The sequence below is a fragment of the Epinephelus lanceolatus genome, chromosome 21, assembly GCF_041903045.1.
Source record: "Epinephelus lanceolatus isolate andai-2023 chromosome 21, ASM4190304v1, whole genome shotgun sequence".
NCBI classification, from domain to species: Eukaryota; Metazoa; Chordata; class Actinopteri; order Perciformes; family Serranidae; genus Epinephelus; species Epinephelus lanceolatus.
Genome location: NC_135754.1, coordinates 10,303,565 through 10,328,857, shown reverse-complemented (window position 1 = coordinate 10,328,857; position 25,293 = coordinate 10,303,565). Strand labels below are relative to the sequence as shown.

The 25,293-nt window shown below is 40.6% G+C and overlaps 1 protein-coding gene across 22 annotated transcripts in view; it reads left to right on the top strand.

The window, feature by feature from the left end:
• cacna1g (calcium channel, voltage-dependent, T type, alpha 1G subunit) overlaps nucleotides 1-25,293 on the top strand; it is a 219,880-nt gene that overhangs the window by 105,882 nt on the left and 88,705 nt on the right. For 14 of the 22 annotated variants that reach the window (XM_078163623.1, XM_078163630.1, XM_078163620.1 and 11 more), the window contains exons 13-15: nucleotides 4,100-4,165; nucleotides 13,658-13,751; nucleotides 25,006-25,187. In XM_078163623.1, the coding sequence (XP_078019749.1) occupies nucleotides 4,100-4,165; nucleotides 13,658-13,751; nucleotides 25,006-25,187 (342 nt within the window). The remainder of the gene's footprint in view (nucleotides 1-4,099; nucleotides 4,166-13,657; nucleotides 13,752-25,005; nucleotides 25,188-25,293) is intronic. The other 8 variants (XM_078163631.1, XM_078163621.1, XM_078163617.1 and 5 more) reach the window with 3 other exon arrangements.

The window sequence follows — 25,293 nt, the reverse complement described above, 5'->3', positions numbered from 1 at the left end:
TAAGTCTTTAAATCAGATTTTTTTAAAAGCCAGAGAAGAAATCTGCCATTGGGTTGAGATTCTTGCTCTTCTTATAAATGCAGGTCAACTTGTTGAATCTTACACAGTGATCTGGCTTGCTGCCAGGTCTAAACAAATTATTTCTGGAGGGGTGAAAATGGTAAATCACTCAATAAGGTGCTTACTTTTCAGCACAGGCACACAGAACACTAAAAGATGGATCTTTACACCCACACATACATAACAAATCCATACGCTGTAGGCATTAGCCTATACCTTTTTCTTGCACTCTCTGCAGCGGGTTATGTGAGGACATGAGAGCACACTAGTTGCAGCGTTTCATTTTCCTCTCCTCTTCATCTTCATCTCGCTGTCAGCCTCTTCTCCTCCCACTCTTTCCCACTATCTCAGCAGTCATCCTCATTATTGTTCTGCTTATTTGCCAATGCAGTCATGCCATAAAGCACATCATAAGAAAACTATGTCCGCTAGACTAGACTGCGCATCAGCCCACATCACCCACATCCCGTTTCATCAGTCTCACGCTCGTATACCTTTTTTTCATGCCCCCTGATCTTTCCCCTCCTTAGTACAACTCATTTTATGTCATAAAACAAAAAGTGAAATGTTCTCCTCCAACGCACTGTGTTTGTGATTCTTCTCTAAGACAGAGAAGGACAAGAAGCTGTTTAGAGACAGCAGCAGGGAAAAACAGTTCCCCTGAAAATTTCAAGGGGAGCAAAAAAGTTGAAACTCATTGAGTGACTTTTTTTCCAGCCAGCCCATTTGGAGCATAAAGGGCTTTATTTAAGACAGATAGAGCGACTGAGAGAAAGGAACACAGGGTGAGGCAAGATTGAGAGAGTAAATCACACAAGTATTCAGCCTATCTCACTTTCTACTTGTCTCTCTCCTCTCTTTCTTTCTTTAAGGAGTGACAGCACTTATGCTTTGATCTCCGATGCTCTTTGGCTCTCGGGCTGAGAGGAGAGAGAACGGACGAGGGGTGGCAGGGAGAGAGGTTGACAGCCTCATAAAATATGGATTAAATTTGAATGGGCTTCTCCTCCTATTGCGCCTCACTGCTGTACAAATATCATGTGGATGACTGTGGTAAATGGAATGACATAGGAGGTGGGAGACAATGACCAAAGCTGCTTAAGATGAAGGCTTTATATGCAAGCCAAGACTAGTGCTAATGCATTTCTGGAGACTTCTGAAAGTCTACCAGACATTAAAATTGGGTTTTGCTAAGAATCAGTGACATCACGTTTGTCTCAATATGGTCAGAATTGTAATGGCAAAAACATCAATTTAATAAATTGATTAATTTTTTAGCACCACTTTTATTTAGTGTTGATACAAACTGATGATATTGGTGCTTTAATTTAACTGGTGCAATATCTGTGTGGAAAAGAACTCATGAACCAATTATAATATCACTTAAATTTCTATGGCTACACAGGCAGTTAACCAGCTGGATGGCTGACGTTTGCTGTTGCTTAGCTTGATCTGTGTTTTGAGCACTCTTTACATTACGCTGTACGTTACTCTGAGTCCTGATTCAAGTCATGATTCAAACAAGTGCCAACAAGTGCCAGGGCTTAAAAATAAAGCCAACAATCCCCCCATTCGTGACCCTATTTTATTAGGGCTTAAACTCATAATTAGGGTTGTTGCTGTGAGTGACAGGCTGTTTTTGAGGAGTCACCACAGTGGATGAGTCATATCCACCCCTCGCTCCTCAGAGCTCCACCCCTCAATCATAATATGGTCACTCCAGAAATCCAAGATGCTGATGGCCAAAATGCCAAACTCCAGGCTTCAAAATGGGAGTCCAGAAACCAATCAGTGGTGTTACAGTGACTATGTCCATTATTTTTACACAGTCTATGGATTCAAAAACTTAACGACAAAGTAAAGCCATTACAGTGTCGGGTTTGTTGGGACTGTTTATAGGCTCAGTGTCACATGTTATTCCCTGCTGCTGTTAGCTCGTGCTAACCAGGCAAACGTTGAACTGAGTGGGAGGAGAGCTGACACTGTTCTTCAGCGCTGCGCCTCACCCACCGATATGTAACAGCAGCAACAGAAAGTTTGCTGATTTTTCTCAGTTTATGTTTGAATTTATGGTTTAATGGGCTTATTGAAGCCTTGTTGTTCAATTTTTGAGTATGGAAATTACTTGAAATGCCCATCCCTACCAGCTGGCGCTTGTCCTTTCTATGGAGTGGGATGACACTTGAATGTGTAGGAGCTGCCAATGACCCAGCAGATCTCTATGCTATGCAACAGCTGTGGTCAGATGCTATATTTTTGGGTTGTCCGTTTGTCCTTCCCATTCTCGTGAGCACAATATCTCAAATATCTCAGAAAAAGCCTTGAGGGAATTTCTTCAGATTTGGCACAAATGTCCACTTGGACTCACCAAAGAACAGATTAGAATTTGGTGGTCAAAGGTCAGCTTCACAGTGACATCATAACGTCCTGCAAAAACACTTTTCTGGCCATTATTCAACAACATAACTCAGGAAAAGAAGGAAAGGCATTTGGTCAGATACTGAATTGCTGACTCTAATTTTAGATGACCATCATGAAACTGTGCTGATTGTATATTTCCTGTGTGCTTTCACATTGAAGATGTGTGTAACTGGCTGGCGGAGGCATACAACCGTGAGGCAGTAATTTTAGATTCAAAGACATGAACAACAACAAAAAGACTCATAGCAAACAATGCTAACACTAGGAAGCTAAGTTAACTATCTAGCATTTTAGCATCTTTCAGCTCATTGTTTTCTTTCTCCAGCTTCCAACTGTGCTGTTTTGGTTCATCCTTATCTATGTCTATCTCATAGCATCATTCTCAGCTGCAGCAGACAGCTGTTTTTGTTTAGCAAACAAGCTATAAAACCCCACTCTGTGCTACCTGCCTGCGGAATCTTCAGACACATACAGTACATATACACACTCCCATAAACACACACGACCAAATGTAGAAACCCCTGAAGGTCTATTAGCGCTCTGTTCTGTTCTCCCCCTCTGCTCTCCTGTATCATCACAGAGCTGTTGGCTTAATTCTCCCTCTCCTTTTTCAACTTAACATCCTTTTCTGCAAACACTAAGTTTATTTTTAGTTGGCCAAACTTTCCCTGCGTCAGGGTTGCTAGGTAACAGGGCGCTTGAATGACGTGAGCCAGGCCTGGAGAGATGAACAGCCATAGAGCCAAATCACACAAAGCCACACACTATTGTGTCACTTCTAATATCCATATTGCTTTGGACATAAAGGCAGCAAAGAAATCACCTTATGGAGGTGTTATGTTTTTTTCAGTCCTCTTTGCCTGTTTTAATTTTCTTGATTTAACTCATCCTTCCATCCTCTTCATCACTCCATACTCTATTGCTTCCCATTACCCATCTCTTTCTCTCGTTGTGTCGCTCCGTCAGGTTGTGACAGTTTGTTCATGTGACAGAATCCAATATCCGCTGCAGAGAGCGCAACAGACCGACCTGTTTCTTTTTGGAGACCTATCAACAGCAGAGAGACAAAAGCTGTTCTTCTTTTTTATTGCACCTCTCACTCTAACAATAAACATACATTTCACACATACACAAACATGTAGGATTCACACTGAGACAGATATACATACTTGAGTCAGCTGCAGAGGAATGCTTCTAGGCTGAGCACATTATGTCCTGAACGATACATAGCTCATTAAATTTAAATGTCAGTATCATTTACATTACTGCTCTCTGAACAATTTTCATCCAAAACATCAGTGGAACCAATGGAGGGTAAAACATGTCTGTCCTCTTCACCTCTACTCTTTACTGTCCTGACTTTTCATGCTTTCAACTAATTCCAGTTGCTGAAATGCACATGTGCATCACGTGACTGCATACTGTGATCCAGGACAGTTGCTTTGATATGCTGACATGTTGCATGGTAAAGTGAAAATGTTACAACAGGCTGAATCTCCTTTAACTCTCTCGTTCTGCTCTTGTCTACTTGCTGTGGTTACACCTTCTCACCTCTCTGCCTCCTTTCCTGTGCGCGCCTCCCTCTCCTGTCCGGCTGCACCGATCACTTCCACTATAGGAAGTGTCCAAGCGGGAGGATTTGCATGCCCAGCTGAGCCTAATTCAGCTGCCTGTAGACTCAGGGGTATGTAAAGCACTGCAGCTCTGCCTTCCCGCCCTGCATTTAATAAACTAACCGCCCTCCTTTATTCTCCCCTCTGCCTTCCCTCTCCGCCCGTTCTCCTCACCCTTCCCTTTAGAGGCTTTACAGTTGCATGTCAGATCTCTCAGTAACCACAGCTTGGAGGTTGTCTTCTCATTAATAGTCACAACGGTAGCAGGATAACTCAAAGTATATGTAGGTCCTGAATGCTTTTGTGCAGCATTTTTGTCTGATTAAGAAATCAGCTACATCATTTATCAAATACATTAACATACAAAATAATAATTCCAGCCTATGCTAGCTGCTAGTGTCTCAAAAAGGGCCACTTCATCCAAATTACAAAAACAATCTGCTTTATTTTTTGTCTTGCCATTAGTGATGTTGTGCCATGCAGATGGGTTCTGTTTTACTCACAGAGGTTTTTAGATCTTCACTGCTGAAAGTCTTGCTGCCAGCCAATTCAACAGAGTACTGAAGTGGGAAGTAAAAGTCCAGTTCAGTTGCAATGAACTTGACTTTCATTGCAAAAAGTGTCTTGCAACTGGAGCTTTTCCAAAAGATGAGTAACTGTGATAAAAAAAAAAAATCTGGCTCTTTGAATTCAGTAAAAAGGAAGAGGTACAAACCAGTGTTCAAAAAATCTAAGGGCCCTGATACACCAAGCTAATGGTCAGCCACTGGTCAACATTGGGCCGTTGGTGAGCATTTGTCACCCTAGTCCGTGCCGTGTGTCCTGCACCATTGCCCCTCTTGTCAGCCTGCACTGGCTTTTTTTCGGCCAATTCGGCATGTTGAATCGGCGTCAGTGAAGGTGGAGTCCATCGTTGAATGAAATTACTCTGATTGGCAGTTAGCTCAGCACACGAGAAGAGAAACGGAAGTGAGGAAAGTAAACAAAGAGCTAAGGTCAAGAGAGAGATTAAAACAAATTTGTTGCATGAGGTAAGATTATTGTTCCTTAGCTGTTTAGCTCTTCAGCAGAGACGTTTCATAATGGTTTGTTCACTGGCGCATGGTAAATATGCTCTGTTTTTTCAACTTTGGATTGTGTTGTTAATGCGATAACTGGCTAAATAGCGTCAAGATGGTATTCAAGTTTCACTTTTTGAATGCTGAATACAGACTACCACCATCTGCTGGTGTGGAGAGTTATTTCCTCTCGCTCAGACTCAGAACGTATGAGCTAGTTGGCCTTTGGCTGTAGCCTTTGCGGTGTGTTCATGTGCAGTGTGTTGGCTGAGACGCAGACAATGTGAGGCAATGCAACAGTCAGCTTTCGTTGCCGCTAGTTCTTTGAAGTCGGTTTGGTGGTTCTGGGCCTCAAAGAATGAGGTCAGCTGCAGCTCCAAGCAGCATCCTGGTGAACATCCAATCACAGAGCTTAAAATTCCTGCTAACAGAAATCAGAGGCTAAAGATAACTTTTTGTAGACACCTGACTATAGTTAGCAGTTTAACTCAATCAGCTGCTTTTGTCTGGGTCAGTTTTGAACAATCTTGGCAACTGTTGCACTTTGTTCCCACTTGCAACAACCGCTGGCCTCTTCTCCAGAGGAACAGCTGCTGACATTAATGTTTATTGTAGTATTTAGAACCATCCATTTGCCCAAACCGATGGGAAATAAAAACAACATAATTTTGCAGAAAGTTGAAATAATTAAAACTGGTGACTATTTTAAGCCATAGCTAAAAGAAATAATAAGAACTGTTCGCAGCAAGGTTTGTGGATTACCCCGACTAAATAGAATTTCTTTGGAAAAAGGCTTTGCAATTTAATTACAGAGAGTAATTTGTCAGGTCTTTGTGTGCCACTAATGGAATTCTATTCATTTTCTCTGTGTTGTGGCAGTGGTTTAAATCTCAGCAATTGAAATCTCAAAACCTCTGTTGATACAGCATGGCTCAATACCTGTAGGGCTTAATGAAAATGCATGTTGGGTGTTTTTTGAAATTTACATGAATTTGTGGAACAAGAGGAAAGAGAAGAAACATAATAACAAATGCTGTAACACCCTGAAAACGGTGCAAATCAAATTAGTTAACAGTACAGTATGATACAGTGCAACTGGCTGGATCCCTATGAAACAATCAGTCTCACAGAAAAGAACCAAATTCTTTATTGTTGGCGCACAAATGCAGAAATGCAACTATGTTGCCAAAAGTAGAGGACCTCCAACATGGCTGCCAGAGACTGTCACATCATCTAAAAGTCCTCCAACCTGCTTCCTGCATGATGCCCTTGCTTCTGAAACTAACTGAGGCTGTGAGTGACTGTTCAGAAGAGACAACAAAGTGCTTAAACACTTGCATTACTTTGCTGTGTCTTTTAAAAGCAGACTCCGTATTAAACCTCAGATTGAATGCTCACCTCCCACCAGCCCTCCACCCTTCTCTTTTTTCTCTCTAGCCTCAGGGTAAGAATGCCGCACCGGCACTGCCAAAAATCTCCCTCTCTCAGTCTCTGTTTTATCTGGCTGAAGAATAGAGATGAAGGGAACGAGAGAGGGGGACGAAGCAGGGAGGCTGAGTGCCGGCTTTTTGGGAGGCCCCAGCACAGCCAGATGAATCCAGACGGACTAGAGGATGAGAGCTAATAAAAAGAGTGGGGGGATCAACTCTGTTTGCATGACTCAGGCTCTTAAGGCAAGGCCAGTACACTCTGTGAAATGAGGCCTTTGAAAAGATGGTTGTAAGTCTTGTCCTCATGTCCTCTAATTTTACACACTGTTGAATGCTATCCAGAACTGAGCCACGAGTTTTCCAGTGGACAAACGATCCAAATTGTTGAAACACAGCAGCCGACTGGGGGCCCAAGCTAGTAACGGGGATTTGAGTGGAGTCTGCTGGCTGGTCTAATGGTTAAACCTGTTATTGTAGTTTGATTCTTCTTCTAGATTGCCTCTTATAACTCTGTGTACACTGTATATGTTTCATACACTATTTCAACTAGCTATGTATAGAAGTCTAGAGCTGCCACTATTAAAACAAAGATATTCAATCAAATGGAAAACTAAAATTTATCTTCTAATTTGAAAATAAAAATCTTCATTATTTTGACTTTCCTTTTGGCGGTATCTATGCGCCTTTTAGCTTATTTATGTTGTTTTGTTTTGTTCTTCAAATTGGCAGAGGTTTATAATAAGTTATTATTTTGATAATAATAATATTGTTTTTGGCACTCAAGGTCGCCAAACATTACATAAATTCAGAAATAAAATGCAAGAAGCAACAAAGCCATTGTGACCATGTTAGCGTGGTTTCATTTTTAAGTTCAGGATGCAGATTGCAAATTTATTATATATTCAAAACATGAACATTATGGAAGTGCTATGTTTTATGTTTTACACATGAGTTTTATTTTTTAATTTTCATTGTGCCAGTAATCACCTATATTGAAAGTTGAAAATGAGAGCTGGATTTTTAAAATATATGTGCAAAGTGAAAATACAGTTTGATTAAATTATTTTATTTCAATGTTGGCACTCCTGGACCTCCATACAGGTATTGCTGTGGTTGTCATTAATGGTGTTAGTTTAGAGGTTTGCTGCTACAGCTCAGGTATCCAATCCAATCCTGGGCTGATGCGTCTCAAATGCAGCTGTGGTAGGATATAATTTTGGTGGACACACACACACACACACACACACACACACACACACACAAAACCCCCCAAAAAACAATTACCCCTCTTGCTCCTATCAACATCCACCATCCGTCTTCCATTTACACCCTTTTTAAAGCAATGTAATTGAGATCCCCCTGTGTGCTGCTAGTGACTATTATTGTCTGGCTATCAGCAGCATCCCTGGTCTGGCCAATCTCCTGCTCCTGCCACCATGCCTAAATTGGGGTGGCGGAGTGTAAACAAGCTATCCGAACAACCAGGTTATTTCAGGATGAGGGATTTCCCTTGTGTCCAGACCCCCCACCCTTACCTCAGAGCTATCATCCCCACCTTTCCTTTCCCCAGTGAAACCACCAACACTTCCATCTACTCACTGATCTTGGCTGAATTCTCCCTGAACCAACAGCATACTCAACACTTACATACCAAGAAGCCCTTTCAGTAATATAACCCTATTAGCATCTCCTCCCTCATCTAGATAAGTATTAAAACCAAAAACTACAAAAGGCTTCTCTGTTGATGACTCCCTCTACCAGTCTTATTTAATTCCTGCTCCTTCGTAGATGCCTTAATCTGGAAAGAAAACTCAGCGTCTTTTTTTGTGCAGGGAAGTTTTTTGATTCACTCTGGCTGGATCTATTTTCATATGGAGGATTTGTTTTCTGACAGCCGAGATACGGATTAATGTCAGCCTGTGAAGAAGTTGTACGTAATGCACTAGAGAGGGAAAGGGTGAAGAAGAGACAAAAGAAAGACACTGAGAAGATGACGCAGAAAGGAAAGATAGAGAGGGCAGAGACAGTGAGAGAGAAAAGCATCGGAGAGAGGGAGAAGGAAATCTGGAAGATCAAAATCAGGTCTGAGCTGGATTCATCTCTCCCTTACAGTCTGGTGTGGTTTCAACCAATTTAGCTGATTGACTGTGGGTTTCTAAATTGCTTTGTGCACTCCTGACAATCAGAGTGCTAGGGCAGAGCATGTCTGAGGTCAGCTCGATCTTTGATACAGTTGGTCAGAATCATATAGTTTAAAGTACTCTAAATCTGTTTTAATCTGCTAGTGCCATCTGTAGATAGAGGCGTATGCTACTGCTGCACATAGATTAGTGTTGTATAAGCTGCTATTTTTTATTATGCTGCCTAAAGAGTCCTACACTTTATGTTTTCTTAAAGGAATCATTAACTTAGTGTAGCCGAGATGCTGAGCCAAAAGAAATAATAGCGTCAATTAATCTTCTATAGTGTTAGTCCTGCAGGTGTAGAGGAATCATGTGCTTGCACTGACTTCTATTGGAAAGTTAAGCTATAATCACCTTCCCCACACATGAAAACAAAATCACAGTGAAGCTTGGGCTGGGGATTTAAAATGGCTACCTATAAAGAATGTTTGCTTTACAGTGTTACAGCACATGGGACTTTGAAAAGAGGAGGGTGATACATTTTTTAAATAAGACGCTGTTTTAGTTTTGCGCCAATATATTTGTTCTGCTGCGATTCTAATATTAAGCTATAATTTTTATTTAACAGCGCTGCCAGAAATGTATGGAAGCTCTGAGAGGTAAAATCTAGTGATGCATTCATAAGGTCTCCTTTGTTTATGATAGGTAAAAAGGAGGTTTTGCTAGGATAATCTTTCTAAGTTCCTAAATTTTTTAGCTGTTAAAACAGATGGAGAAGACAAACTTTGTCCAGGTGAAAATCATTTTTTGAGTTAGGTTTTTCTTTTACCATCTTTGGAAACAGGCAAAAGATTTTGGCAGGGTTAAAAACAAGGTTTGCCAGGATCCTTTTTCAAAGTATGTTTTTTTTTTCTTTTCTTTTTTCAACCATGAAACCAGGTGGAAAACTTTGGCAGGTGAACAGTCATTTCTTCAGTTATTTTATTTTTTTCCCATCCAGGAAAACACATGAAAACGTTTTGGCAAGTAAAAGAAAAGCTTTGCCAGTATAATTTTTCAAAGTTTTTTTTTTTTTCATCTGTGAAAATGTAGGGGAAAAAAGAGAGTTTTGACATGTGCTTTTTTTTTGTTTTTAGCAGGATCATTTTTCAACAAGTATTTGTGGTTGTGGTACTTATTTCGGCCACAAGAGGCTGAAGTGCACCACTACCATAATGTGTATCGGACTAAGCATTCATGTTTCCTTCCAGGTGAATTGTAATTCCTTCATGTGCTCTAAACACAAGGTACATGACAGTAATGTTATTCATTAACACAATATATGCGCCTTTACATATGTACTTTTATTGGTACTATTAGCTGTATTTAAAATGTGGGGTAGTGGTGAATATCAGCCTCTTGTGGCTGAAATGAGTATTATGCGAACACTTGTTAAAAAATTGATCCTGGCAAAACTGTTCTTTAGACAAGACAAGAAATGGATCATCAGATTTTTTTTCTCACTTGCCTCTCAGGGCTTCTGTAGAACAGGTGTGATAATGGAGATGAAATCACCATCATTTTACAACTCTGTAAAGTGCCTTCAGACACAAAGCAATGCAAATTTTCACCTTGTGTTATTCCTACGAATTTTACACCTGGATAGTCGCTGTTTATTTGCTGCAGGCGATGTACCAACCATACAGATGTTCGATATAAGCTAGCCAGCAATGTGTGTGGCCAGTGATTGGCCATGTTTTCATGTAGCAGCTCCTCCTTTGACTGATCTCAGAACTCAGCAGAAACTCTGGTTCTTTCAGATATTTACCTCAAGTCTTCTTTGTCCTTTTCATCTCTGTGATGTGAAATAACACTAGATTAAAGCCCTGGGATAAGCACAAATCGTTTAATCAAGCTGAAACATTTCTAATGGACACATGGATGATGATGATGTTCTCAGTGGGCATAGTGATGAACCTGTCCAGGGTCATTTCCTTTAAGCCAGCTGTTTTGTCTGTGTGCCTCAGAAAGGAGAGATGAAGGTCAGGTTGTCTCGTCAGTCTTCACCTGGGCCTGTCAGGTCTGGTCCGTATTCTTATACTACAGAGTCCTCACAACAAAAGCCCTGGCCTTGCTTTGTGAGTACACACACTCTGTCACGCTGACCTTTACATTGTCCAGAGGCTACTGCAGATACAAGCTCCTACCTGACCACCGCTCAGCAGGAACCAGACTCAACTGCTCTCCTCTCTTTCCCCCCTTACCTGAAGAGAAGAGAGAGGGAGAGGGAGAGGAGATAAGGTTGAGCACCCACAATGCTTAGTGCTGATGCTCCACTGGGTTTGTCCTATCACAGCTGTCCTGTCTGATTGATTGTGTGTGGGTTGATGAGCCCTGTAGGAGAGGGACTCTTGCTGTGGTTAAAACAGAACTTTGTTTTTAAATGTTTGGTGATAAATTGTGGGGTGTGTGTTTGCTTAACAGTGCGAACATTTGTCTGCGGTATAATCTTCATGCCCAAACATGTCTAGAATGTAGCTAAAGGCAAATTAGGCATGATTGTCTAAATACTACTCCCATAGAATCAGAATCAACTTTATCGGCAAAGATATGAAAGACAAATATGAAAGGGGAAAGAGAGGGAAGGATCTGCAGCAGAGGGCCTTGGACAGGACTCGAACCAGGGCTGCTGCAGTAAGGACTCAGCTCTAAAGCTAATTTATACTCCCTTTATGTATGAAAATACATACGTCCATTTCAAAAGTTTTAAATGTCACTGCCCTCATACTTCCATGCGTCCTTTATGATGGCATAAATACAGCCTATAGATGGCACTAGAGGGCAGAGTCAAAAGTTTCACACAACAAATGAGGTAACAGTGGAGGAGATTGTGAAAATGCAGGCTATCTTTAAACGGAGGCAGGGTCGTAGATGACGGTGGTCTGTATGGCCATTATATACATCCCAACATATGGACAGAGAATTCTTTTTACTATTTTCACTATATGGTATATTACTATGTATTATTATCTATTACTGATTTGTTCCGTTCTGCCATTACTTAAATTTCTTCTTTGTCTCCTACAGTCGTATTACGCTTGAACTATGCTAGACTGCCTCCATGTTCTCTGGTGGTGCTGCTCCATTTCGTCCGTACCCATAAGCTTTCAGAAAACATGCACAGCCACAGGGACAATAACCACAGCGTACGGACAAAAGGGTCCGTCCTTCTTTGTCTACGAATCTACTGTTGAGGATAAATGTGTCCCTAATGGTACATATTCTGTTACTGGGGCGCTCCATTGGCCAAGTATTTTGAAGATTCAAAATATTAATCTGATTATCAGCAGAATTGCCTGTTGATCGTCATGACGTATAGAGAGAAAGAGAAAGTCCTACTGCATGTTGAAAAGAAAAAAAATTGAAATTGTTATTATAGAGAGCACAAGATACCGAAAAAAAAAAGAGATACTGTTAGATACAACCCTAAAGGCGATTGGACTTGTTTTAGATTCTTGAAGGCATTTCTCATCCAAAAGCCGCCTGAGTTTCCTTCATCAATTCAGAACATAACACTTAGTTTTCATACCTTGCTATTTAAAGTAGGCATTCCCAGGTGCTCCGTGTTTCCTGCTGTGAGCTGAGATTTTAAATAGGAACAAGCCACTGTGTTAAATAACTAGATGCAGGAACGTGATGAGCACTGCAACCACGGCTGTCTCCAAGTAGCCCTCGAGTCGACTTGCCTGCTAATTCATTAGCATCCGCTCTCCTTATCTAATTTTCCGACACTTCACAAGTCGGAGAAAATCAGTCTAGGCCTCACAAACAGTGGCTTTAACTACAAGAGGGAAAAAAGGCAAATTGGTGCCTCAAAGATAGCCATACCCAACACGCCTGCAGTAAACAAATGCAATATGCAGTATACATCCACACCCACCGTGTCTTTCTCTCACACTCTTGGGAAGTATCAAGAAAGTAATTTGTTAGTTTAAAAGGAGGTGCATGGTGATTAGGTCCTGAGGCTTTTCTGCACCCAGTTTATTCACTTTGCTACCACAGAGGTTTGACTCACCGGGTCGGCATTCTATTAATCCAGCATCCACCTGGCAACCCTTGCACATATTAATGGAGTCTGCAGGCTCCGGCATAGCGCAACTAATACAAGCAGGAACTCTAAGGTTCACTGCAGTAGGTTTGTAAGTGGAAGGCAGCGTGAAGCAGCGCCTGGAAGAGAGTAATTAAGAGCTTGAGAAAAGTCTGTGAAAGATAGTAAGGGGAGGTAGTACGATATGTAAATGTGGCATAGTGAGAACGAATCAATTTGACTAGAACAATGATAGAGGGCAAAACAAGGCATAAACAGCTCTGCTGTTCTGAAAAAAAGTTGAGGGTTGCTGATTTACAGATTGCCTTACACCACGATGAAGTACACTTGGTGTGTGATGTGTGTTTGTGTGTAAGTGTGAAAATCGTGGACCTAGAGACCACACTGAAGCTCTATTGTAGCTGTGTACAGGTCTGGCAACTAAAAAGAACTGCCATGCGGCCAATGTGATGTACAACAAAAATCTACCTGCCAGGTTCTCTCTCAAAACCGCCATGTTGCATTTTACTGTTTGTGTTTCAGTGTGGTTTCTCCATGAACCTTCTCACTGTCCTTGCATGACAACACTTTTCATAGTTGATCTTTTTCACCGTCTCTCTGCCCCCTTTGACCTTTGAACTCTGGGATCAGGGAGACCACACCCTCACCCGCCTGCTTACAAGAGGGAGGTTGCCTCTAGTGACCGATCCGAGGTCAGATCTGAACTGAAGGATTGATGCGACACTGGGACTACAGAGAGATACAGCCAAGCAGGGATCTGTGTTTAGAGGCAACTTCAACCCACATGCTTTCGGTTAACTCTACCAAGAAACAGATTTTCACAGGTGCTCTCCTCTAACTCTTTGTGTGTTTTTTGTGTGTCAAGGGTGACGCTTCCAAATTGGGTTCGGAGATCGATTCCTGTGCACGAAGTATGGAGGATGTTAATGGCAGCAAGAAGGATTTATCAGCCTCTGCAGGTGAAACTGTACATGAGTATACAGACAACACAGTGCATGGCTGCACTCTGCTTGAATCAATGGTGCTGCAAGAGGAATGCAAAGGATTGAACTCAAACCTTTATTACAACACTTGGCAAAACTTGTAACACTTTACAATAAGGTACACAAAATTAAAGTAGTTACTGAGGAACTAATGAGTAACTAATGAGGAACTAATGAGGAACTAATGAGTAGTTACTGAGGAACTACGGTACACAAAATTAGAGTAGTTACTGATGAACTAATGAGTAACTAATGAGGAACGAATGAGTAACTAATGAGGAACTAATGAGGAACAAATGAGTAGTTACTGAGGAACTAAGCTACACAAAATTAGAGTAGTTACTGGGGAGCTAAGGAGCAACTAATGAGGAACTAATGAGTAGTTACTGAGGAACTACGGTACACAAAATTAGAGTAGTTACTGATGAACTAATGAGGAACTAATGAGGAACGAATGAGGAACTAATGAGGAACTAATGAGGAACAAATGAGTAGTTACTGAGGAACTAAGCTACACAAAATTAGAGTAGTTACTGGGGAACTAATGAGGAACTAATGAGTAACTAATGAGGAACGAATGAGGAACTAATGAGGAACTAATGAGGAACAAATGAGTAGTTACTGAGGAACTAAGCTACACAAAATTAGAGTAGTTACTGGGGAGCTAAGGAGGAACTAATGAGGAACTAATGAGTAGTTACTGAGGAACTACGGTACACAAAATTAGAGTAGTTACTGATGAACTAATGAGGAACTAATGAGTAACTAATGAGGAACGAATGAGGAACTAATGAGGAACTAATGAGGAACAAATGAGTAGTTACTGAGGAACTAAGCTACACAAAATTAGAGTAGTTACTGGGGAACTAAGGAGGAACTAATGAGTAGTTACTGAGGAACTACGGTACACAAAATTAGAGTAGTTACTGATGAACTAATGAGGAACTAATGAGTAGTTACTGAGGAACTACGGTACACAAAATTAGAGTAGTTACTGATGAACTATTGAGGAACTAATGAGGAACGAATGAGGAACTAATGAGGAACTAATGAGGAACAAATGAGTAGTTACTGAGGAACTAAGCTACACAAAATTAGAGTAGTTACTGGGAAACTAATGAGGAACGAATGAGTAACTAATGAGGAACGAAAGAGTAGTTACTGAGGAACTAAGCTACACAAAATAAGAGTAGTTACTGAGGAACGAATAAGGAACGAATGAGGAACTAATGAGTAGTCACTGAGGAACTAAGGTACATAAAATTAGAGTAGTTACTGAGGGACTAATGAGGAACTAATGATGAACTAACTATTAGTTAATGGTCAGTTCTTCAGTAACCCCTGATCAAATTTCAGAGGAGTAGCTACTGAGGAACTAATGAGGAACTAACTATTGGTTAATGGTCAGTTCTTCATTAACTCATGATCAAATTTCACAGAGGGGTTAATCACGACTTAATAATTAGTGAACTCGTTACTTCATCAGTACAGAATCATTACTCAATAACCCGTCCGTTAGTTAACCTTTTTATGTCCTAAAGTAAAGTGACACATAATAAGTAGTCTTTCATTACATTATCATCATCTTTACAATTAGTTCATTAACAAATAAAATCACAGACAGCAGGATTCTTGAGAAGAGTTTTATTCATTATTTTCAGACCACATACACATTAATATGACCATCCATGTTATTCTGTACGATGATGCCTTAGAAATAAATATGATAGTGTGTCACATTTTAGGTAGGCTAAGCTTAAAGAATTTATCATGGGGGCTGCGTGTAAAGTACTGTATACTGATCACACCGTTGTTCACAGTACAGTTGTTTGAGGTGCACAGAATTTAAAGTAGTTACTATGAAACAAATTTGGAACTAATGAGGAACTAACTATTAGTTAATGGTCAGTTCTTCAGTAACTCCTGATCAAATTTCAGTAGTTACTGAGGAACTAATGAGGAACTAACTATTACTTAATCATTACCTACCCTTTTTGTGTACCCTAAAGTAAAGTGAGACGGTAATGATAATGGTAATGATTACTGAATCATTACCTACTCATTAGTTACTCTTTTTGTGTACCCTTAAGTAAAGTGAGACATCAAAATGAGTAGGTAATGATTTAGTACTCATTACCTACTCATTTTGATGTCTCACTTTAAAATGAGTAGGTAATGAGTACTGAATCATTACCTACTCATTAGTTACTCTTTTTGTGTACCCTTAAGTAAAGTGAGACATCAAAATGAGTAGGTAATGAGTACTGAATCATTAGCTACTCATTAGTTACTCTTTTTGTGTACCCTAAAGTAAAGTGAGACATCAAAATGAGTAGGTAATGAGTACTGAATCATTAGCTACTTATTAGTTACTCTTTTTGTGTAGCCTACCCTACGAATGAGGAACTAATGAGTAGTCACTGAGGAACTAAGGTACATAAAATTAGAGTAGTTACTGAGGGACTAATGAGGAACTAATGATGAACTAACTATTAGTTAATGGTCAGTTCTTCAGTAACCCCTGATCAAATTTCAGAGGAGTAGCTACTGAGGAACTAATGAGGAACTAACTATTGGTTAATGGTCAGTTCTTCATTAACTCATGATCAAATTTCACAGAGGGGTTAATCACGACTTAATAATTAGTGAACTCGTTACTTCATCAGTACAGAATCATTACTCAATAACCCGTCCGTTAGTTAACCTTTTTATGTCCTAAAGTAAAGTGACACATAATAAGTAGTCTTTCATTACATTATCATCATCTTTACAATTAGTTCATTAACAAATAAAATCACAGACAGCAGGATTCTTGAGAAGAGTTTTATTCATTATTTTCAGACCACATACACATTAATATGACCATCCATGTTATTCTGTACAAGGTGCTGACACACCAAACTGACATCAAAGAACTAGCGGCAACGAAAGCCAACTGTTGCATTGTCTACGTCGCCTCACGTCACCCTGTGTCAGTTGCATTTGAACACACCACAAAGACTACACCCAACGCTTGAAACTGTTACTCATTTATTTTGGCACTGCCCCATTGTCAAAAGACTCTGGAGTGATATTTGTAATTTTATTGCGGACAATATTAAAAAATAATTTAAGCAGTTTTGGAGGGATGTGCTGTTTGGACTTTTTGACTTTAACAGAAATACGGCAAAACCCATTGAAAGATTTATTATTAATCTCATCTTACTTTTGGCAAGATTTCACATTCACAAATGTAAGTTTACACATAGAAAACATTTTATATTTTTAATATTTTCTTGTAAACTCTTATCCCCCCTGGCCCCTGTTATATGACATCTATGTGTAATGTTGAAGATCTGCATTCTGTAAACTTCCTGTCTTAAATAAAGTTGTGGGGGAAAAAAAGAAGACTACATCCAACGGCCAAGTAGCACATATGTTCTGCGCCTGCGTGAAAGGAAATAATGCAAAAAGGGAAACCGGAAGTCCGTTGAATGCATGAGATCAACAAAGTAGCGTGGAGGGACAGAGTGATACATCCTGTCAGCCGAGGGGTTTCCTATCTGTGCAGCCGAGTACCGCAGCACTTCCACGGACTATTACATCCAGACGCTCCCCGTGTTTCCTCCACAGGCTCCACTTCACTCAACTTCACTCAGCTGCCCGACAAACCCGCTGCTTCTTCCCACTTTAACCTGAATAACAAACCAGGGCTTGGTGCTCCGGTTGGATCCAAACGGAGAGCCGGGGCTAACGTTAGCTGGGAAGCTAGCGGAGGCTGCTTCCCTCCAGTCATGCTGCGGCTAACGCTCCACTAGCCGCTCCCAGCTAGCTCCGGTTTGTTATTGAGGTTAAAGTGGGAAGAAGCAGCGGATCTGTCGGGCAGCTGAGTGAAGTGGAGCCTGAGGAGGAAGCACCGGTTAGCCCTGGTTTCACTACAGGCAGATTCGCTTGCTACAGGGAAGAGGATATAACACCTGAACAGCCAGTCAGAGGGATCTCTCTCATCGACAAGCTCCGCCGCCGACTGAACATGCTCAATCAGCCGAAAATTTGGAATGAATGATGAACTAACTATTAGTTAATGGTCAGTTCTTCAGCAAGTCCTGATCAAATTTCAGAGGAGTAGTTACTGAGGAACTAATGAGGAACTAACTGTTACTTAATCATTACCTACCTTTTTTGTGTACCCTAAAGTAAAGTGAGACATCAAAATGAGTAGGTAATGAGTACTGAATCACTACCTACTCATTTTGATGTCTCACTTTACTTTAGGGTAGGCTACACAAAAAGAGTAACTAATAAGTAGCTAATGATTCAGTACTCATTACCTACTCATTTTGATGTCTCACTTTACTTTAGGGTACACAAAAAGAGTAACTAATGAGTAGCTAATGATTCAGTACTCATTACCTACTCATTTTGATGTCTCACTTTACTTAAGGGTACACAAAAAGAGTAACTAATGAGTAGGTAATGATTCAGTACTCATTACCTACTCATTTTAAAGTGAGACATCAAAATGAGTAGGTAATGAGTACTAAATCATTACCTACTCATTTTGATGTCTCACTTTACTTAAGGGTACACAAAAAGAGTAACTAATGAGTAGGTAATGATTCAGTAATCATTACCATTATCATTACCGTCTCACTTTACTTTAGGGTACACAAAAAGGGTAGGTAATGATTAAGTAATAGTTAGTTCCTCATTAGTTCCTCAGTAACTACTGAAATTTGATCAGGAGTTACTGAAGAACTGACCATTAACTAATAGTTAGTTCCTCATTAGTTCCAAATTTGTTTCATAGTAACTACTTTAAATTCTGTGCACCTCAAACAACTGTACTGTGAACAACGGTGTGATCAGTATACAGTACTTTACACGCAGCCCCCATGATAAATTCTTTAAGCTTAGCCTACCTAAAATGTGACACACTATCATATTTATTTCTAAGGCATCATCGTACAGAATAACATGGATGGTCATATTAATGTGTATGTGGTCTGAAAATAATGAATAAAACTCTTCTCAAGAATCCTGCTGTCTGATTATTTTTGTTAATGAACTAATTGTAAAGATGATGATAATGTAATGAAAGACTACTCATTATGTGTCACTTTACTTTAGGACATAAAAAGGTTAACTAATGGATGGGTTATTGAGTAATGATTCTGCACTGATGAAGTAACTAGTTCACTAATTATTAAGTCGTGATTAACCCCTCTATGAAATTTGATCATGAGTTAATGAAGATCTGACCATTAACTAATAGTTCATCATTAGTTCCTCATTCATTCCTCATTAGTTCCTCATTCGTTCCTCAATAACTACTCTAATTTTGTGTACCTTAGTTCCTCAGTAACTACTCAATAGTTCCTCAAAAGTTCCTCAGTAACTACTCCTCTGAAATTTGATCATGAGTTACTGAGGAACTGACCATTAACTAATAGTTAGTTCCTCATTCGTTCCTCATTAGTTCCTCATTTGTTCCTCATTAGTTCCTCAGTAACTACTCATTAGTTCCTCATTAGTTCCTCAGTAACTACTCTAATTTTGTGTACCTTATTGTAAAGTGTTACCAACTTGTACCATCTGTGTTTGCACAGTTAACTGCTGGCAGTTTCCCTCCCTAATCTTTGTTAGATTACGCACTGTTTTGTCTTTCTTACAAAATGAATGTAAAAGTTTGCGATACAAGTTAGGCCGAAGGCATCTTAAGTATACCCTGTACAAACATCCCCCACCTGTTCTCTGTCTGTGGCCTCCTGTTCTCAGCCTTTTCTCTGTAGGTTTCAGACCATACTCAGAGGGCACGTGCCTGCACAGCACCAAACCAGTGCAACAGTCTCATCCATAATTCTTCATACACCAGTTCCCATACTCTCTAATTACTGTCCGTGCAGACTCAAAAGACCAATTGAAACACTACTGTATGGAGTAGAACTCCCAGACGTGCGGTATCATCTCCCCTCCAGCCCCTTCAGATGCTCTGTATGAAAATGCTCACGTAGCTGAAAGAGCCTAATGTACGTCTTCTAGGCCTTGGATAAAGGTTGGAAGACAGAGAAATTAGCGTTATTAAAGTTGCATTGCCCTCTGCATGTCATGTATTTGTGTTCCTGCCAAACATAATATTCTCTCCCACGCATCCCATAAGATTAATGCCTTGCTGAAATATTCATGTTGCTCAATAACAGTATGAGGCATCCATTTTTAAGTATGCTGTGCTGCTTTACTTAGGCTGCACCCCTGTGGCACTCCTCCCCATGCACCACCTCTTCCTGCTCTTCCTCCTGTTTTAATTTAAGTTAGCACTTTCATTCTCCTCTATTATCCTTTTTTAAAATCAACTTTTTGTTTCATTTTGTCACTTCTATCTGTCACCTCTGTCATTTTTCTTTCAATACCTTCATCTTTAATGAATTAATCTTATTCATTCTCCCCTCTATTCTTTACATAAACCCTAGCACTCCTTAAAGGAATACATAACCTCCAAAATGATCATTTGTATATCAATTATTCACCCTGTCTGTGTAATGTTGAATTTGTGAAAATTTGGTTTTTATGCCTTCAAGCTGAGGCAAGAGGCATTATGTTTTCTGGTTGTCTGTCCATACATCTGTACGTCTGTTTGTAAGTCCATCTGCAAGTGCTTACATTCATTCGTCCAATCATAACATTCTCTTGAACACAATATGTCAAGAACACCTTGAGGGGATTTCTTAAAATCCGGTATGTCCACTTAAACTGTTAGATGAACTAATTCGATTTTGGTGGTCAAAGGTCAAGGTCACTGGGATCTTGTGTCTGTTTCATTCTCGCGAAAGCGATATCTCAAGAACACCTTGAGGGAATTTCTTCAAATTTGACACAAACGTCCACTTGGACTCAGTGATGAAATGAAAAGATATCGGTGGTCAAAGGACGAAGGTTATAGGTCACTGTGACCTTGCCTCTCTCATTCTTGTTAATATCTCAGGAGCGCTTTGAGAAAATCTCTCCAAAGTTGTCTCAAACGTCCTTTTGTACTCAGCAATGAACTGATTATAATTTGGTGGTCAAAGGGCGAGGTTACTGTGACCTAGCATAATGTCTTTTTCCATAACTCAAGGACTCATATGCTTATTATGCTGAAATTTCACACAAATTTCTAACAGGGTAAAATGATGAAGCGATGGCATTTTATATTCAAAAGGTCAAAGGTCAACAACACTTTTCTGGCCACTATTCGACATCATATCTCAGGAACAGAAGGGGAGTATTTGGTCAGATACTGAATTGGTGACACTAATCTGCTGTCAAGTTGAAGATGTGTGTAAGCAGCCATGTTTTAGAATTTGTAGTTTATTGCAGCAACATCTATATTTGAAGCTTTTTCTACTGTCATGTCTACATATGAGTGTGAACAGACATGGATGTAAACTGTATCTGCAACCTGACTGGTTCACCAAGGCACACAACAGGAGGCAGTAATTCTAGCTCTCAAATGCCTCCACCTTGAATGAAGAATGCAGAAGTGAAAAAATTCTCGATGACTCGAAGTTACTAGGGGTTATGTTTAACAATAGCAAAACTACATAAAAACATCCATTTATAAATTCTCAGGGTGCTTTCAGACCTAAAGCTCACTTGCTTTAGTCTGAATCAGGGACCAAAGCAAGTTTTATTTTGTTATAAAGTTGCAAAGTAGCCTAGAGCTGGTTTGTGTTCTCACGGCAGCATTTACAAGCGGACCAGATAAAATGCCTTGCGCAAGAAAGCTGCTCTTGATTGGTCAGAATTTCCATGCGCGAAAAATCCAGGAAAACGTTGAAGAGGAGAACTTGCAAGATAAATGCAACACTCTCTAATGTCACAATGGAGGGACATCTACACAGGTTGATTTTAGTGCTGGTCATCATGAACTATATTGCTGTTATTGTTCATTTTAGTCAAACCATACAGTTTGAAAACGAGGCGCGGCTCCAACTAGAAAACAATGCTTTGATGCATTGGATGTGCTGAATGTGCATATTAAGGCAGTACAGGAGGAGGTGCACATTAGTAATCCTCCAGGACTGTAACATGCTCATGATTAACTCAAACAATGCGTGATGCAACTGCAGTTAGTTTGGATCGAGGTCAGAACACGTTCTCACCACAAACGAACCGCACCAGAGTTTGTTTGTAACCAGACCGAGACCACGTCTTTAAGAAGGTCTCGGTCTGGTTGTGAGTGAGATTGCTGTGTTCACACCTACCCAAACAAACATCACTCAGGTGGCAAACAAACTTGAGTTTGATTGAAAGCACCCTCACACAACTCCTACAGTATAATCCAGGTCTCTATGAAGTTTGATCAGTACTTCCCAAACACATGCATTTTTTACCCAGACCTATTTATTGTAAAATATTTCCGCATTTGAGTATCTCCTATGGGCAAGCCTGTGCGTTTGAATTCTGCTTGTGGATTCTGTTGAGCTCAAATGCATGCTTGCCCAGGTGTGCTACTTGCTAGTGTGTGGGACTGTTTAAGCAGAAATGTTTTAAATATTAATTTTAGTAAAGATCCATGTGTTTATTCAGTTTATTTAGCTGATTACTTATTTTACGTGATTCCAGAGCCCATTATTAATTCTAACAATTTATGTGACAAACATGTTATTTAGTTATTAGTTAAAATTACTGTAGAGAAAAAAAGATAAATGTAAGCAGCAGACAGGTGGAACTTTTGGCACGAGAGCAGTGTGCCCCACTTCCACCTACACCCCAGATGCCATCTATTCTAGACTGAACTGACTGAGTGCTCCGTGTCCTCACTGCTGCTGCAGTCTGTCTGTATCCTACATGTTAGTGGATGATGCCAACGAGTTTCAACTTTATAAAGTCTAGCATCACTTGGGCAAATGTTATAAAGATATTTTGATATCGCCAGGCATTTCTATCAAACATTGAAAACTTTAAATACTGCCAGTGCGTTTATTGCGTAAATATTGCGGATATCCTCATTTTCCGCATTGAAGGTCTGCGAAGAGCTGCGGACGTGCACGCGGTTCTGTTCATAGTCTAATTGACTGCCCGCTCCAGCCCGCAGCAGCAAACGGGAGGACTGGGGTGTGAGCTTACTGTCCTCCCACTGCCGAACGGGGAAAGTGAAACTAAACGATGCTGTTGAGTCCGGGGTGAATGTCTGTCATATATCCATACCATGGTGATGCGGATGCGGCTGGCGTGAAGAGCAGAGATTGGAGGGTACTAGACTCACAAGTCAGTCTTTAGACGCTTTGCTTAACTAAAGACTGACGACTTTCTGCCTGATTTTGTGTTTAGATGGGCGGATACAATTTCAGAGTTTAAAAAAACTCCCTATGTTGCAGAACCAATAGTAAATCCGCAGGGCAGTCCTTCGGTGGCTCGCTGAACTCTTGTGCTTGTAAACATAGTCCCACTAGAAACACATGTAGCGGTACAAAATGGCTCAGCCGTACTAGCAGAAAACGCTGTCAAAGTTAGTGGATGTTTGTCGCGTTCACAGCGACACATTCTCGCCAACTAAAAGAAACAAACATAATCTTTTACAAGGCCATGACTCATCCATCTGGCAGGACTATAGAGGGAATCGCCTTGTTGTTTACAAATACTTCCGGGTAGAAAACCAGCAGAGCTTTTAGCTATATATATATATAGCCTATATATCACATTTTTCACATCACTGTATCACCGTTTAGACTAATCCGATATTTGTAAAGTCTATCAACACAATAACTGAACAAACATTACTATTTCTGTGTGCACGTTTAGCTGGGCTAACCGTTAGCTGTTAGCCCTGTTAGCCGTTAGCAGTGTCTGTAATAGGTAATAACTCTGTGAAAAAAATATCTTTTCCAGCAGATATCTTAGTTACAACATGATTGAGCTAGCAAAGCAGTTTTGTGTTGCTATGTGTGGTATTTATTCAGTTTTGGGAAATCACAATGTCTAGAATGCATCAGTGGCTGCAGCTGACAGGGACAGCTAACACCAAGTTAGCAGCAAAGCTAACATCAGGACGTCATCTGTTAAAAGCCTCCCGTTGTCGGATACGACATGAAAATACTCTAGTTACTCTAGTTAGCTCAATCATGTTGTAACTAAGACATCCGCTGGAAAAAATATTTTCTTCACGGATGAGCACACGTTTGATAAAACGGAGTTAAATCTCTCGGCATCCATTTTCAAGCTCTCTGTGTGTTTGTTTCCTTGCGGACGAGAAAAGGGGGAGCGCACATTTCTGAGAAGGCGTGTCCTTTTCAAAAATGCAAGAGGCGTTGCTTTGTTGCCGGCCGTTTTCGCTGGTGTGTTAAACACACTTTAGAAAGGAGTGTCCCCAGACTATCAGAAGGCGGAGATCTCTGATTGTCTGGTGGCGAGACTAGGAGGGTACGCACTGCGCAGTCAGCACGTTGTTGTGCCTTCATGCGGTCACAAAAAAAATAGGAATTAGCCTTTGCCGGGAAACACTGGCCGCGTGCGTAACGGCTGTTGGGCTGGCACGGGTACGGTGTTCACACAGACTGCCAGCAGCCTGCTGCTGTAACCATTGTATTTCCACAGTTAAAAGCCAGTACGCCACTTATTTATGGAGCCCTGCAAGCCACTGCATTGTCAGCAATGTTTGTTTACAAATGAAGGGATCCTTTCCTCAGAAACATTGTCAGAAGGCTTTTGAAACTGAAAGAGGAAGTGTTGAGTTATGTCTGCAAGTGATCTAGACACTGAAACTCTAGTGAAAGGTGCTACAATGTCAATACGATTATCAAAAGACCATCTGTCTACTTTTGCTGAAACGTAGGCCACTGCACAAAGCACCCTGGGATACCTGCAATGCGGAACAAGCTGGCAGTGCAACAAGAGGGTGTGACAGTTTACCAGTTCAAACGGTGCTCACATCTAGACAACAAATCAAGCTGCAGCCACAAGCGTACATGTGTCCAGTTTGCCCAAACTTGCGTCCGCCCTGCACAGCACTTCTCGCTCCGAAAGTTGTGTGAGTTTTTAAATGGATGTTTTGTTATAGTGTTGCTGTTTTCTCCATTTTTGAATTCTTTGTTCACCATGGAGGCATGGGAAAAGGACAACATTTTCTTAGAGTTCAGTGTAACAGGTGGTGAGTAACAGAAATGATAATTTTTTGGGTTAAGTGTTCTTTTAATCCTTTCCGACACTGCTCCCATTTGTTCTAATCCACTCCACTAAATTTTACTTTCTACATCCCTCTTTCCTAAACTAGTAGTGCCTGTAAATGGCCACGTGGACCTGAAGACCAGCCTGACTCCACCTCTAATTACCCACACGGCTGCCACTCCCATGCCCATACCCAAGTTGCCCATTGGAGGGGACCCCGTCCTGGGCTACGAGTCCCGTCGAGGCAGTAACGTCTCCATAGACCAAGCCTGTTATGACAAATCACCGGTTTGTATATTTGTTATTCTTCTCACATACATCGTACCCCCCGGCCTTCCTCCGAGTGTCTCTCTGGATTCATTGTATGCGTCCTGCTGATGTGTGGAGGTCGTAA